Source organism: Polyodon spathula, chromosome 10 (genome assembly GCF_017654505.1).
Source record: "Polyodon spathula isolate WHYD16114869_AA chromosome 10, ASM1765450v1, whole genome shotgun sequence".
NCBI lineage: Eukaryota > Metazoa > Chordata > Actinopteri > Acipenseriformes > Polyodontidae > Polyodon > Polyodon spathula.
Genome location: NC_054543.1, coordinates 12,990,547 through 13,007,772, shown reverse-complemented (window position 1 = coordinate 13,007,772; position 17,226 = coordinate 12,990,547). Strand labels below are relative to the sequence as shown.

General features: G+C 35.3%; 1 protein-coding gene across 1 annotated transcript in view; it reads left to right on the top strand.

Moving 5' to 3' along the window:
- The window catches only part of LOC121321846 (myoferlin-like), a 66,951-nt gene that overhangs the window by 19,647 nt on the left and 30,078 nt on the right, over positions 1 to 17,226 (top strand). The window contains exons 4-16 of the mRNA XM_041261116.1: positions 957 to 1,065; positions 2,280 to 2,379; positions 7,848 to 8,023; positions 8,177 to 8,305; positions 10,381 to 10,443; positions 10,892 to 10,942; positions 11,716 to 11,746; positions 12,093 to 12,208; positions 12,723 to 12,849; positions 13,502 to 13,605; positions 14,392 to 14,460; positions 14,720 to 14,763; positions 16,190 to 16,272. Of these exons, the coding sequence (XP_041117050.1) occupies positions 957 to 1,065; positions 2,280 to 2,379; positions 7,848 to 8,023; positions 8,177 to 8,305; positions 10,381 to 10,443; positions 10,892 to 10,942; positions 11,716 to 11,746; positions 12,093 to 12,208; positions 12,723 to 12,849; positions 13,502 to 13,605; positions 14,392 to 14,460; positions 14,720 to 14,763; positions 16,190 to 16,272 (1,202 nt within the window). The remainder of the gene's footprint in view (positions 1 to 956; positions 1,066 to 2,279; positions 2,380 to 7,847; positions 8,024 to 8,176; positions 8,306 to 10,380; positions 10,444 to 10,891; positions 10,943 to 11,715; positions 11,747 to 12,092; positions 12,209 to 12,722; positions 12,850 to 13,501; positions 13,606 to 14,391; positions 14,461 to 14,719; positions 14,764 to 16,189; positions 16,273 to 17,226) is intronic.

The following is a 17,226-nucleotide window of genomic DNA, read 5'->3' as shown; positions in this document are numbered from 1 at the left end:
AGAGATTGGCTGTCCCATGAGAAAACATATCTTCTTTGGTCTTCCGTCTTCCACCCTGACCTCTGGCAACTGTGTTGTGAAATAAAGGTTGGACTTGTAAAATCTGTAGATCTGAGTTATTGATCATCGCTATATGTCCAACAGTTTTGGTGGTGGTGGTGGTAGTAATTGTACAGTTGTACTTGTAGTATTATTATTTTTTTCTTCATGGTACCAGTAGTGTAGTAGACTGATTTGAAGCCTAGTACATCTGCAGCTGTCAGCAGGCAGCTGGACAATAGCAGTATAGTTGAACTGATATTTTCAACAAATTATTTTATTGTTATACATTTATATATACAACTTACTACAATCTCAAATTCCTGGTTTGATCCTTTTTGTTTATTCTCATGTGTGTGAACACTGACGTAAGCTGTAGATAAATTTCTTTGTTTTTGTAGACATTTTACACGGCTAGGTAAACTCTCTGCATCAAAAGTATATTGCAAACAAAATTAATAATTTTTGTATGCGGGCCAAGTATAAGTACTTCAAGATCTGATATCAGTGAAGTCTGTATAACCGTTCACTGTTATCTAGTGGTATATTGGTTGCTATACTGTTTAAATACAAAGGCAGGGTAACTGATGTAAGATATGTGTGATTTATTGATAGATTACTTTTATAAAAGGATCAAAGTAAACCTAGTGAATTACCTCATGATGTCTGAGGCTTCATTAGTGTTAGATACTTGCTGTTGAAACTACTGTAGTAAAGGTTTAAAACAATTTAACAGAAAAAAATGGTACAAACAACTTCTCTGATATTGTGTTTGTTTCTTGTTTTGTAAAGTAGAAGTCAATGAAAAGATCTGAGTAAACATAACCCATAATGGCATATGAAATCAGAGTGCAGTGTCCACAGCAACAAGCATTACTCTTTGACACAAATTCTAACATAACACTTTATAATTTTAGGTTTATCGGTTCCACAACAGTCTTCCTAAAGGATTTAGCAAGTGGTCAAGTGAAGACCCTTCCTTCCAAGAATTTGGCTCTCCTGAATGAAAAGAGTCAACCAACTGGAGTAAGTTAACAGACTGAAGATTATATGTGTATAATTTGACATATTGTCAGGCATCTCATATTGGTGTTTTTGTTTCATAGTTTTAACGCACCATGGAAGGTTGTAACATTTAAAAGCCCATGTCGAAATATGCATTCTGTAGATGGATAATGTTATCATAATAACGTATTACAGAACTTAAACTTTTTAACATTAACATTTTTAACATTAGCATGATAATGTTTATTTGGATTACAAAGGGCCTGCTTTATTTTCAAAGTTCAATAAGTTGATTTTGAGTAAATGTGATTTTATGATAAGTGAGTACATCTATTCAAAATCCATGTATTGTTTTGTTGTATTGTTTTGACTTAATGTCCTGTTTTGCTCAGTGAATTGATTAGCTTTTTTACTTCCAGAGCTAATCAAGAGTTTTACTCTCCATAAGTTACCAAGCTTTGAAAATTAGATCCGGTGATGAAGTATGAAAAGTGACGAAGTCGCCCAAAAATTGAAACTAACATTGCCTGTTCTCTGTTAACATAATGTATGGGACTCTAAACTGGAAAGAAATAGTAAATTGACACAAAGTAATTTTAGTGCAGAATTTAATATACTTGTGGGACACATTTTGTTTATTTTTAATTTTTTACGTTGTATTTCTCCATGCACATTTATTGACAAAGTGCATAATATATTATTATATCCGTTATAATTTTTTTAATTGGACAAGCAATGTAGTAATTTGCATAACAATAATACTTGAGTCAATATGAAATAAATTGGGTACTGCAGGTCCTATGACAGTATTATTCTGTTTGTAGCTCCACATGATCTATTACATCAACTTCAGATGGCTATTCCTGTTTTACCTTTTTCTGGCATGACAGATGCAAGAACCTCATATGTTCCTTTTACTCGGAAATGTACATTTATTTTCACGTACCTTAAACCGAGATGTATAAAAAAAATGAAGGGGGATTTTTTAAGTTGAGGGCACAATCATTTCTCATCTTCCCACAGGTTGAAGATGAAATTGGATTATTTTCCACCATATTTATTAATTGAATGTTTATTTAAGAAAAACTAATATAGAAATGCAATTTCCTAAGTTCCAACCTGCATGATTGCTTTTCATTTCTGATGATGTTGAATTTTAGCATCTTTAACTGTACAATTTGCACTACTGCTACCGTTTGTTTAACCCTAAATAACAAACAACCTTATATTTTCAGGGAACAATTGACCTTATAATCGCGTATGAACCACCGCCATCTACTGCCCTTCCAAATCCAAATGACCCGACAGCCAACTCTCAGGATTCTGGAGGAACAGGTACATTAAACGTGTATTTGCATTTCTTATATAGCGTTATATTCGGATGAGTGGTTTTGAGTGACTGCCATTCCCTTGACTTTATCATGGAAATCCAAAATCCAAAATTGAAAGAAATTGTAAACCTGCACCAGGACAAAATAAATATTGATACTGGTAAGAAAAGAGTTTCTAATGTCACAGGTGTAAATAGTTCAGCAGTTAGTTTAATCAAAGGGGCAAAAATACTTTGTGTAGGTCTGCTGTGTTTGTTTTTGAAATATATTTTATTTTATTTTTCATTGTAATGCATTGGCTTTATTTGTGCTTTTTTTTTTTTTTTTTTTTTTTTTTTTTTTAAAGCGAGGAACTGTAATGATCCTGAAGTCAGATCGTTATTGACACGATTTAAAGAGTTGTGTGTGTGTTTTGTTGTTGTTGGAAATGTTTAATTTAGGAAGGGAACATTGATACTGCTATGATATTATTCAAATAGAAGTACTAGTGGGTGTGGAGGATTGGCTTCCTTTTATTCGTTTTGTTTTAAAAGAACATTTCAAATTATAAATGTACCGAAGTTTCGTGTTTATTAAAGCCGACATTTCATTTTATCAGAAAAAAATAAACACAGTAGCATACAAAAAAAAAAAAAAAAAAAAAAAACCCTAAGAGCTTTCAAAAATAACATTGTGTAGGTCTTTGTTATCTTTACCTTTTTAAATATTTTTTTGCCGGCATGATGAGCTACTTTCTAATTACTACATTACTACGTTTGCGAATTCTTTAGCATTGGTTGTGCGTTATCCTCCATAATATTGTACACAAGTGCTACGACATTGTGTGTGTGTGTGTGTATGTTCAATTAAGCAGTTATAAGCTTGTAAAACTTGCAGTAAAGGTACACAAATAGTATGTTTCTTATTCTCTTTAAAGTGCATTCTCTGGGGTGAAATTTGTGAATCTCTCCCCTCCTCACAATTTCTGTTATGCCAACATACAGTATGTAACAGGAACAGCTAATATGTAGCACTGTATTATTATTACTGTTACTGGAACTAAGCCAAGCATTTTTGAAGAACGCACAGGTCTCCACAGTCAATTGGAGATGAGACTACCATTGACAACACTGATACAACATTTCTAATCCTATATGCCTTTTCTAGAACATTTCCATATGAATTCTGTCTCTTATTGTCTGCAGCCTGAATTCTGACCGTTTCTTCTTTTAAAACCATTAAGGTTTAAAATTTTCAATACAGAAGCATTTGGAAACTAATAATCCCTTTTTCAGAGTTTTGTCAGATCTGCTGTTGCCCTTTTAAGTAATAATATTGAAGCAATGTACATTTGTTGCTATGTCTCTTAGCTGAGAGGAAGTGGTTCAGGAAACTGAAGATGCCAAAACATTGTGTTGCCCAGACATGATAAATATGCACTCTCAGTGGGAATATTGCCATGTCGTGTCACTTTAAATCCATTGTTGTACTGGGAAAAATATTGTGGTTTTGACGCAGTCGTTTTAGGTGGCATACAATTATTTTAGTTCATAGTTCCTTAAGAACAATATGTGTAAAAATCTGAAAGTTGATTGTGGTACCATAGCAACGTTTTTAAACAGTGGCAGCTTATATTCAAAATATGCCAGATACTGAAACTGAATAATGTTTTCGACGTACAGAATACAGTCTTATTTAAAAACCAACAAGAACACAACCACTTTGAATACAATGAGGTACTACCCCTTTTAAGTAGCAATAAGCATCCGTCCTGTTTAACTTGACTAAACACTAATCACAGTGATGACAGGGGGGGCTATAGCTGCCTGTCAAAGGAAAACAATTTGCTGCCCTTCTTTATCAGAACATAAATGGCAAAGGGATGTTTTTATTAACCCTTTCCTTTCCAAATATGACTCGGAATGCATACTCGGACGAGGTCGGCAGTGTGAAGCAGCAAGTCTGTAATGGGCAGCAGGTTTATAAGATAAGGTTGGAATGAGACTTTTGCGGTGAAGATACGTAGAATGGATACTCTGGGAAAAGCGTAGAAGACAATATGTCTCGTGTTTTGAACACGAAGGACAAAAAAGATGCTACTTATTGTGCTTCAGATAAATGCAATAAATGTATTGCAGACAATCTTGATGGCAGAAAAATAAACCAGAGCAGATACTGGTCCTAAAGACACTGCACTATTGACAGTGGCACTGTCAATACACACATGTGCATGATTTATTAAATAGCTACAGTATGCACCATGTGTACACAATACTGTTCTCTGTGTAGGCATACTATTCATACATATGGAGATGTTTTTTTAAAACAGGTATTGCAGGAAAGGGTTGGAGTTGGAAGGTATGTTCCAGCCTTAAACTGAATTATAAATCCTTTTGCCTGTGGCAGTCTCTCATGCAAATGTATTGCAGTGTGTTTCATACATGTGTACTGGGTGAACAAGCTGTAAATCAGTTTGCAAATATAAACGTGCATGTCCGTAACATGCAAACAAAATTCAGGCTTATCAGGGACACGATAAAGTAGATCACCATATCCAACACCACATGTAAAAATGTACTTTCAACAACTTTTGTTAAAAAAAAAAATGCCTAAACCAAGTTTCTTCACAGCTAAATAAGAAAAAAAATAACACACATGCTGCATACAGTCCAACAAACATTAATATAAAATGTCCTTTTCAAGTTAAGTGGTTCTATAAATATTTGCAAAAACCCTCCCTTCCTCCTTGCCTGCCTCCCTCCTTCCTCCACAATCCCCAGCTGGGTACAATAGGCCTAATGTCCTTGTTGCACAAGAGCAGCACCACATTCCCCTACAGAAATTGAGTCATTCTACAGCCTGTTGTATATTAATTTTAGCTGTGTTTATTTGCGATTAGCCCAACGTAAAGACCCAACTGTTCATATAAAAAATATGAAATACATCTGTATTATCCCTGTGGGAAATGCATATTCCTGCCAATGGGGATATAGTGAGCTGTACTTGTCACACTTGCATTGTACATATATCTAGTGAACCACATGTCCAATTGTGATAAAACTTGATAAAGACATTCTCAAACAAGTTTTGAGTGTATTTGTGTGTGTGTCATGCTTTCCTTTCCTGAAATATGCAATCTTTATTTGGATTTCCAATCCTGGTGTTTTGATTGTGGAATGAGTCATTCTGGCATTAGAATCCAGCATATGTTCCGCCGCCCAGATTTTATACATCTGTTGTATTTTAGAGACAAATAATGTCTTGCAAAGATTTATTCCAACAGTCCAAATAATTGCCAATGATACAGTTTGCCTACCCATAAGTCAAATACGTATCCATTGGGAGTAGGGATGTCACGGTATACTGGTTTTACGACAAACCACGGTATAAAGTGCCACGGTTTTGAAATCGCAACCATTTTTCTATACCATGATAACCGAGTTCACACAGTTTAAGGTGATATGGGCCCGTTTTTATATTCACTGTTTCCACTGGTGAGCCACTGTGTTCAATAGAACTAACTAGTGAACACAGACATCTCAAGTTCTGAAAACTGCCATGCATGAGATTATCCGCGTATTTACTGTAAACCACTCTACTAAATAATGATCGCTAGCAAACGTGATTGTCAGTAAATTAAATACAAATACTTAAAAATATCAGCAAGAACAAGGCACTGTAACTTTTCATCACTGCTTTCCTATTAAATTCCCAAACCAAAGAAGTAACAGCAGCTGTTGTCTATCGTATCAGTCAAGAGAAACACAGTAAGCATACACTAATGCAGAGAAGTCTATATTTACTACTATATAGCCAAGTCTAAGATGCTACAGGCATTTGTATTTATTTATTTATTTATTTATTTATTTAAACCGGTATTGTAAACATGTGCTAAATTTAATTGAGACATTGGTCGTTCATATAGCGCAGATTTCCGCAGTTCTGCACGGACAGAATCTCGGAGATGCACTATAGACGTCACTCAACACCCAGAGAAATCTGTGTAGATTCTGCATAGCCCAGCGCAGCTTTGAAATGCTACTGTGTGAGTCTGGATGCGGCTGGGAACCAAAGGGACGATGCAAAGATCTGAGAGTGCAGAGAGTGACAAGCTAATCGTAATGCAGATAACCACTAAAACTACTGCTGCCATCTTGTTAGTGGAGGCGAACGACATTTTATCATTATACAGTGAAGCTGTGAACAGCCTTGTCAATGCTATATTAAATAAATAAATCAATTATTTAAACAAACATAATGCACTAAATCCATGATAAGTGAGGTATAATATTACAATAAAATTCATGTTAATCAATTAAACTGACATAATTAATACTGTAATATACCTAAACCGCGGTAAACTGAAAAACGGTATACCGACCCATCCCTAGTGTGTTGTATTTGTTTTAAAACTTTAAAATTATGTTTCTTGTTAAATGACTTGAGTTGAGTGTATTTCTTTAAATTGCCATTTAAAAACGGATGACAAAATTGTTATACCACGATACGATGATAACCGTGGTATATTTTTTGACGGTTACCATGCCATCAAAATTTGATACTGTGACATTCATAATTGGGAGTGTTATTTGCATCAATAGGCGAGGGCATATCACACAACAGGACATTGTATTTTGACCTCTTTGGGGATATATTTAAATAGAGGTATGACAAGTCCTCTTTTGCTTTTTGTCCTGGTTGAGGAAGTTTCAATGCGTTGATCAAAATGTAAATTATTGAATGTAAAAAAACTGAAAAAAAAAGTTTCATCCCGCCCATATGTAGCCTCTGCTCTGTCTGGAAAAACTTGCTACTGTCCTTAGTTAATCTATTTTAGGTTAATAATCCAAGTGATGAGCAGATGTTGCTTGCAGACCTTAATGGTCTCTTCCTTGTAATAAATCCTGTGGTACTGCTTCAGAAAACCCTGCATGAGTGTTTTAGTGTTTGATCAGGTCTGATTTTGCATTTCTTTTCAAAGTCAGTTTTGATGAATCTGTTCTTAACTGTTGACTGCTTCTTCTATAACAGTTTCATCATCACCAATGCTTATTGTATTCATAAAAAGGACTTTGAAAATCATTCTTTACGTGACTTACAAGTGAAAGTTCGAGCCAGGCCCACAGTCCTTAGACAGTGCTGTACCTGTGTGTGTAACTTTACCACCCCTGTTCAATACTCGGTTAAGTTAGACATGATGCACACAAGGAATATAATTAACGCTATCTGTGTAGCTCTCAGTTGAACAAGTTTCAATTTGTTTTCTCAGTGTAATGGTATGAGAGGCTTTGGAGTAGTAGTTATTCAAATATGAATTGAACAGAGCTCTACAAAATCACATGACCAACTAGTTGGTGTAAATATAGAGCAACTGCTGAATCTGAGTTTTTGTGAACAGTGCTTTTAAATTGTGAATCATTTTTGATTATGAACACATCTTAAGCAGGATGTGTTGTGAATGCATGAATTGATTGTTCTGTGGACTGCTTGCAGCTGGAGATGGAGATGAAGGCGATGAAGAGTATGGTGATGGCGGGGGAGGGGGAGGGGGAGGGGGAGGTGTTCCAGCATCGCCCTCTGCTGGACAACCTGGGAACCAGCTCCAGAAAAGGCTTGGGAGAAGTAAGAAAAACCGCAGAGTCCTATCCAACAAACCACAGGATTTCCAGGTACTGTATGGGATTTAAACCTTTGGTACAGTGTAATATAAGAGTTAATTCCAGATTCTGTGGCCATTTTAAACAGTGCTGAACATCCTGTTACTTGTTTTATATTGGTTATAACTGTTTCTAACTAATTCCTTTGTGGTGGTTGTTTTTCAGATCCGTATTCGAGTCATTGAGGGTCGGCAATTACCTGGAAACAACATTAAGCCTGTAGTCAAGGTTAATGTCTGTGGTCAGACACACAGAACAAGGATTCGAAAGGGGAACAACCCCTTTTTTGATGAGGTAAAAAACAATACAAATTAAAGTATTTATTATGATTTTTGCTTGTTCATTGTACCTATAATGAAAATTGATTTGTAAATAATTTCAGTTACTGATACCCATAGTATTTTAACTATTATTTTAAGATACCCTAACACACCTGGATATGGAATTTAATAAGCTGAAACAGTATGTTATTAAAATAGGTCCTCGTCTTTACAGGTATGCTGTCCATATTGATATTAAATCATGTTATGCTGATGGTAGGATGGTTACGAACTCTAAATATTTCTCCTTGTAGTACAGTGGGTGCCCTGCTCAAACTTCACAGACTGTAACATGCAGTGCTTTCCTGTTACCTTTAGTGCTTTTCATTTTTGTTTTGGCTGCAGTTTTCCGGTGCTCTGGGTTGGTGCAGAATTGCATGCTGTACTCCTGTTTCTTTGCTCTTGTGTCTCACGGGTTACCCCACTTTTTTCCTGTTCCACTTTTTTCCTTTGTCTGCCTGGAGAATCGGAAGCTGTCTTTGGTTCCGTCTTACTAGCTCTCTAATTTCCACCACTTCTTACACTTCCACCCTCGCTTCCTGCGAAGTCTCTGTTGCTACATCTACCTGCCACAGTAAGTTTGTGTCATTCCCTGTAGTTGATTAACAGGCCATACCCGGTTTAATTTCTTACAGGTTATATTCTTTAAACAAAATTCTTAGCCATTGGACTTTACCTTTGCGCTTTGTCTTGGGGCCATGGTGCACAATAAAAAAAGTAAAAATAACACTCTGATGAGAACATTTTGAATTAAGAGTTCAGTTTAAATGGTAAGTGGTAGTAAACTGAACTGTAAACTGAAATGTATACCTTCTTGTGAAAGATGATTTATATGATGATAGTAAATAGTGCTGGGACAAATAAAAGAACAAATATTTTTTGATGTATTGGGATACAAAAATCAGATATTCGTATTCGCTAGAAATGACAAAAATACCTTGCATTTATTTACCGCCTCACCAGAAGTTGCGCGAAAATGGCAAATGGAAAAAGAGCTCTGTCTGATAGGTGAGATTTAATATATTAAAAAATAAATAAAAACACATAGGATCAACACAACAGCTCTGGAGCCTCTATTTAAAGGTTTCAGACAGCAAAAAGTAAACAAAACAGATTATGCGCACGCGCACACAGTGATCTCTGTGGAAGGCCGTCTGGGTTGAATCGTGTTTGCTGCTTTAGCGCTAGTCTGAATCTCATCGGACAGAAAAAAAGGCAAGCACGTTATTCTCAAAGGCCTTGCTTAAACAGTGCCCAGGTTTCTGGAAATGGTGTAGTGATTTTTTTTTTTATTGGTTGTATATATGATAAAGGTTTTTTGTTGCAACTTTCTGTTGTGTGATGTAATAAACAAGAACTGAAACGGTGAGGTTTTCCCCCTTAATTTTACAACGCCATTTCCACGTTTTATTTTATTTTGAAGTGTTTGAAGATCATTTTCAAGACACAAGTAAACCTCGTGTTATTACTTTGTGAGAACAATGTCAATGGCCACTGTTTACTGTGAAGAAACGGCAATGGCAAAATGAAAAACAGTAAAAAATAAATAATACGTTGTCAACTTGCTGTACTATTTGTTTAGGAAATAAACAAAACAACGTTTAACTTGAACTGCTGTTTGGCATCCTTTGATTTGTAGTTAATTTACTGTGGTAAAGTAAGGCCTACACAACGTATTCTTTACTCCTGGAATATTTTTTTACTTTAACTTGTTACATAGTGTAACGTCTTGCTGTAAAATAAAGGCCCACACCTCCCTGCTCCATGTGGCTATGTTGTCTCTGCATGCGTTCTGAGCAATATAACGTCTTTTATTACTTTTTGAAAATGAACGAATATTTATGAGCGAATATCCTAAAATAAAAATTCAGTGTTCGTCCCAGCACTAGTAATAAATAACATAACTGTTCTGGTTCAGATTGAAATAAGATGATTTGTACCATTATGCGTTCATTACCTGTCATGATTCTCAGATGTTCCATTTTAGTAATATGATCAATGTGTTAAATGTCTCTATACATATTGATCATTTGTTCCCCCTTTTCACAGATTTTCTTCTACAATGTTAACATGTTGCCATCAGATCTCTTTGATGAATACATAAGCATTAGGGTAAGGTATTGTTTAAAATAAGTCATACTGCATAACCTGTACATAATAATAGAATTACAGTTTATATATATATATATATATATATATATATATATATATATATATATATATATATATATATATATATATATATACATACACACACACACACACACACACCCAGCAAAGAAAATAGTTATGTTGTACTTGGAAATACAATAAATAACTATATACTGTCTCTGCTTATATTTGCATATGTTAAGAAAAGCATTAGTTGTAATAGCGGTACTAAAATATATATATATCTGTACAGTAGGCCCTGGGTCCACAAATGTGGAAACAAAATGGTGTTAAATATAAAATGTCTAATGTTGAAAAGTAGTAGAAAATAATGTATTCATTTTTTTAAATAAATGGACTATATGGTAACATAGATAATATTAGATGTGATTTTTGTTTTCTGCTTTAGGTATATGATTCATATTCTTTGAGAGCAGACAGCCTCATGGGGGAATTCAAGGTATATTTTTGTAGAGTTCTTTTAAGTATTCTATTGTTAATGATACAGTGACTTTAACATTGCACTGCATTAATGCATGGGAGAAGGTGGATAAATTCACAGTAACTCTGTATGGCCCATTAAACTCTCAAGAAATTGTCAATTAGGCAAAACATCTAGTTACTGACACTTACCTTGGTGATTGGGTGGACAGGATAAGCATGTCTAAAATGGCCGTGCAGTACATGTTCCTTTTCCCTGCAGTATTTTAAAGGAGGTGTCCGTTCATACTGCTTTTGTCTATTTCCTCAAAACTACTCGTCTAGACTTGATGACAGTTGTTTGCAAGTTTTACACGCTCAAAAATACAGTCCCTGAAAGGCACAAAGCTTTCATTTAAATCGGATGCCAAGTCCATGTAAATGATAGGAGATAGTCTTTAATTAGTGTAGTATAACAATAATTGTTATTTTCTACTGTATATGCTGTGCTATGTTTACACCTGCATTGTCCATTTCTATTCTTTGTAACATTAAGGTGTTCTTTTTACAAACAGAGTGTTGACTACAGTATGTACAATGCCTGACAAAGTACACAGTATGATTTTAAAGAATTTGCAATCTGTGAGTCATCTGCTGTATAGGCGTGGTGTTTATGGTGAAATGCTTGGGCTGAATGAGGAAAATTATCAGCTCTTAACTTCTTAAAGCTACCAAATATGTGTTTGTTTGATGTGAGCCCTGTTTTCAACATTGCTGTGCTAAGTTTGATATGTATTTGTTTTGTACTTGCAGCTCGATGTTGGGTATGTCTATGATGAACCTGGTAGGTACTGATATTTGCTTAAAAAAAAAAGCAAGACTATGGGTTGATATTCATAAAAGCATGCAAATGACAGTTATTAATTTAGAGATGAATCTTGTTTTCATTCTAACAATCTGCCCATATGTGTCTTGCTTGCTATCACACCTATATAGTATATGATGTATATGTTTAAACATACAATATACCAAGTAAAATACTTGCATATTGTGTCAGCCTATTGACTTTCACATAAAATCATATGCACTGCTTACTCCGTATACTTCCAAGTTTGTCAACACATTTTTTTTTTTTATTCTCATCTCATGGTTTTCAGTGAGTACAGTTTTGTTGTTCTACTTCTCCCAAGGTCATTCCGTTATGAGAAAGTGGCTGCTTCTCAATGACCCGGATGATTCCACATCGGGAGGGAAAGGATACCTCAAAGTCAGCATGTTTATCGTTGGGACTGGAGATGAGCTGCCGGTAATGAGCTTCTCCGCTTTCCCTTTCCCTTTTCCACAACGAAATGTAATCATTCAACAATACACATCCATCAATATATGAAATGTGACTATAACAAGTTTTGAATTACAAACACACAAAAAACTGTGCAAGTAGTGTAGTAAACACTGTAGCATACCACTTGGCCTGGGAGTCGACTTCTTGAATAAAAACAAGTGGTTTATGTGTAATCATTTACCATTTCATTTAAAATACAGTATTATAGTCATTCTCTATATGTTCAATAGATTGTTTTATGCTACAGGTTAATGCTGTCAATTTTAATAGTATATGTAGCAAAGCATAACTGTTTTATGTGCACTTTTTAATGCTGATCTAAGGGCAACAGCTACCCAGCAGAACAGCTTCTTTATGCCACATACAAAAACAATGATCTGTTTTAATTCTGGATGCTAAACTGTCACGTGTATGCACTTGCCCTAATCCTATAAAGTAAAGCACACAATGCTTGACAAACTTGCATATTTTCAAATAGGTGGAGAACAGGGACACAGATGGAGACCAGGATGACATTGAGAGCAATCTACTGCTGCCCGCAGGGGTCTCGCTACGATGGGTCACTTTCATGCTAAAGCTGTACAGAGCTGAGGATATTCCACAGAGTAAGTGCCTGCTTGGAGCTTCGATGCATTACTTGGTAATGTTCTATTAGTGCGTTTTTAATCTAATTGTGTGCATTTCTACCCAGTTAGTGGCGACTAGGTTTTATTTCTATATAGCTGGGGAAATAGCAATAGATATTAATGCTCACAAATAGGAGAACAAACTCTGAGGGCTATTTGGAACTTAGAGATGCTTGATTTGCATGTAAATCCATTTTGATTCAATATGAAGTCTGTTTTATGCAAAGTTTTTCTGTCATGTTTCAACCTGGTACTGATGGATCTAATTTTGTATTTGCAGAAAGGGGTGGCCGGTATGTTACTAATATACTTGTTTATACTTAGCATTTAGATCAAGGAAAGACAACATTGGCTCTTCCAGACATTTCTGCAGTTCTTTTAATTGGCTCTGTTGATGACCAGTTAAATAATTAAAAACCTGGTTGGAAGCCTTGCAATTAAATGGATTGGATAAGCCAAGGATGCCTACTTCTTATGTTGAGCGTAGTCATTGAAGCATCATATATATATATATATATATATATATATATATATATATATATATATATATATATATATATATATATATATATATATATATATATATATATATATATATATATATATATTTTTTTTTTTTTCTTTTTTTAAGTGGATGATGCGTTTGTGCAAAGTGTGAAGGAGATGTTTGGAGCTGAGAATAACAGGAAGAACCTTGTAGATCCGTTTGTGGAAGTCTGCTTTGCAGGCAAAAAAGTAAGTGTGAGATTGGTATTTGGAAATTCCCGTTTCAGACTAGACTGGGCGTTTTGTTTTATTTTATTTTATTTATTAAGTTTTTTAAATCTGACTGACTGTCAATAAAAGAGCTATGTAAGGTCAGTACTATGTTTGGAACCTTGTTCAACAAGCTGGGTATGATTCTGAAAGTGAAGTTTGTCCCAGAATTCTTAAATTGCATTTTGGATTGATTCACTTATTTGGCATCTGAAGAATCTCTTGTAATGGTACTGTACCTGTCTCAACTTGTAAACCTGGAAGGAGATGCTTCAGCATCAACTCAATTTTAAATGGATATATAATATATATTAATATCCTATGTGTATTCTGTATTTGTGCTGAGTTTTCTGACATGAGGTGTGGAAGCATATAAGTTGCTCCGAAGCCCATCGGTGAAGCATTGTGAACTGAAGCCTGTGCTACACCCGATAAGCTTCCCCGCCTCGCATCCCGCTATTTCACTTTAGAGGGCTGTTCACATCCATTTTGTGCTGGAATAAATAGTAATATTGACATATAATGATCTAAGCAGAAACAGCCATTTAAACATGTTGCTGGTGAAGTTGGTGTCTCACGTGGATGGCAGAAAGACTGTTTTAGTAATCTAGTTGTTGACTATTCTGTGCTTATGTCCAAACCAGTATGTCACCTGGACATGTTAGCTAGCATAATGTAGCACAGACATCTTTGTACAAAACAACTTCAGCATTATCAAAGGTCATTTGAAAACCGTTTTAAACAGTGTTTCTCTTCCTGATCTAGATTTGCAGTAAGATAATAGAGAAGAATGCAAACCCAGATTGGAACCAAGTCGTCAACCTGCAGATCAAGGTAAGGGATGCTGCCCTCTTTCAAATGCATGTAATTTCAAGATCTTCTGGGACAACCGTTTAGTGAATATAAAAATACTGTATTTAAATATCAATTTAATTCAATTCAAACAAAAGTTCAGAAGGAAAAATGGGTAGAATTTGTCTCATCAAGCATTAATAAATATTTGTATCACATTGTGGTGATTTTCAGTTTGTGATGCTTGATGGGAAATGCAGTCAATAAAAGTGATGTATACATTTATCGCTTCTTTCTACAGTTTCCCTCGATGTGTGATAGAATAAGACTGACTGTTTTTGACTGGTATGTTCACGCTTTTCTTATGGAAATGCTTTTTTAATATATATATTTTTACTGTTGGATTATGTCGCCCTACGTAGACTTCATTATTTAATTCATATTGCTATACAGATTTGTTTTCTGGTGAAACTGACTTCAACCAATTGCTTAACACCTGATGAAAGAATGTGCATAATCTAAAGTGATGTGGTCAATTGCATAAGACCTTAAGACAAGTTTCGGGTGTAGCAGAAACCAACTAATTGTAAGTAATTGTACCTTACAAAACAATTGCAGAAATCTTAGGTAGTTTTCACGTCCATTAGCTACATAGGTCTCCAATGTGCAGTTATGAAAGAATCACATGTTATAGCACCCATGTATTTTAATTCGAACCCTTTGCGGTCCATTTATTCGGCGCCTGTCAGGCACGTCAGGTCCAATTTATTTTCACGCGCTGTTTAAATTTGTTTTTCTAAGTAAAACTGGTTTAAAGGGCATTGCAATGCTAAGCGACATCAGTACTGCATCTCCAGCCAAGCCCCACCCCGTGTTCGCTGTATTTTCCACATACCTCTTTACAGACGTGCACATTGATAAATCCTCTCCTGATCCCTCGTTTTATCACCAAACTCCTCAATATTGCAATCCAAGTCATTATTTTATTAATATAACATCACAAAAAGCTCTGCAAATGCAAATGCCTGTGATATTCTTTGAGATCCTGTCGATCTCACTCAGCCATTGAATGGTTTTCACAGCTTTTTCCGGAGAAAAAATGACTAGAAACCTGTGCTTTACGTCTTTTTGATGATGTATTGGACTGGAAAGGGAAAATCGTAATGTTGGACCTGGTCCAACATTGGACCGCAAAGGGTTAAAACCTGGTATCTGGTGCTACTTCAGGTTAAGCAAAACCCTGTTTCTATGCCTTTTTCTTGGGTTGCCCATTTGCACTTGTACTCGCTTGGTCATTTAACCTCTACAGTGTTTTCCGGGTCAAAGCGTGTTACTGGCTGAAGGCATGTCAGTCAATTGGGGAAGTAGCCGATTGGTTATTGACAAGTACGAAGCCATTGAATGGGTGGGGACAATTTCACTCTCCAGGTTGAAGTGACCCTTGGAGCACAACACCGTCAAAAAGGATGAAATAAAAATACATGTTTGCTGTAAAGTGTTTCTTTCAAAACTGCACATATGAGACCTGCAGAATGTATAGATGTATGTGGTGGAGACATTTTAGTCCTTAATTCTTCTACTTAAATGTAATTCTTCAGTTGTTTTCTGCAAACTGCCTCAATCAAATTCCTCTAGGATAGCTTTCTAATACTATAATCCCAGCCTCTCCCAGACAAACTGTGGCATGGTGAGCATCACCAGCAGTAATGGCAGGGAAATTATAGTTTTGGGGAAATGTACATTTGATTGTGTTCTCGATGTTCTCATGTAGGGATCGACTGACAAGAAATGATGCTGTTGGAACAACATACTTAAATATTTCCAAAATAGCATCACCTGGTGGGGAACTTGAAGGTAAGATCCTTTGGAGAATGTGCTACTGTTAGATTTTTACGACTATGATAATTCTTATTTTCTTTAACAATTATTTGATTTTGATATGTGTGTTTTTAGTCAAATTGATATGGAACAGTAATTCAACATTCATTAAATGATTCTGCCATGACATATCAGGTTACAGTTCTAACATTATGAGATAATTAAGAATAGACAATATATCCGTATACCAAAAAGACCTTCATCACTCAGTGTAAGGATTTTGACCTTTTTACCAACAATTTTTATATTTAATCATTATTTTAGGGCTGAGGTATATCAAATTGTGACCACTTGTATACATATTAGTTTATAAGCCCATAGCCTTATCAGAACAAAACCAATATTTTCGTCCTGCTGCCAACGTAGAATGGGGTTTGTTTCACAGGAATGCCATACTCTGACCCCTTGTTGTGTCTTATATGCCCTCTGTTGGGTGTCGTCTGACTCCCGTTCCACACTGTCTGTACCCTATGTGGTATTTGCTGGTTTTCTGAGTTAGAATCCATTTTCCCTTCCCACAAATGTAAACACATTCTTTCAACACACAGAACCACACTCTAAGAGAGCTATATAAACTAGTGTACTAATTAAATGTGATTTTAACTCATACGCACACATTATGCAATGTCTTATTCCAGTACAAAAACACACATAGATTATATAAAGTAGCTTATTATTGAAATATAGAAAATTAAGCCCATTACAACAATACAGTCTCTATTATATTTTGTAAGGTTGCTAGCCAAGATATACATATTATCATGAAACACATTTTATTGTACATCTTTAGTGGTAACATTAGTGATACAGAATCCTTTACATTTTTATGTATCATGATTGTTTTAGTATTTTAATTCACACATCATAGGTAAATAACTTGAATTTGTTTTTTACAACTTTTAGTCTGGGATGTGTGATTAAAAAATGTAT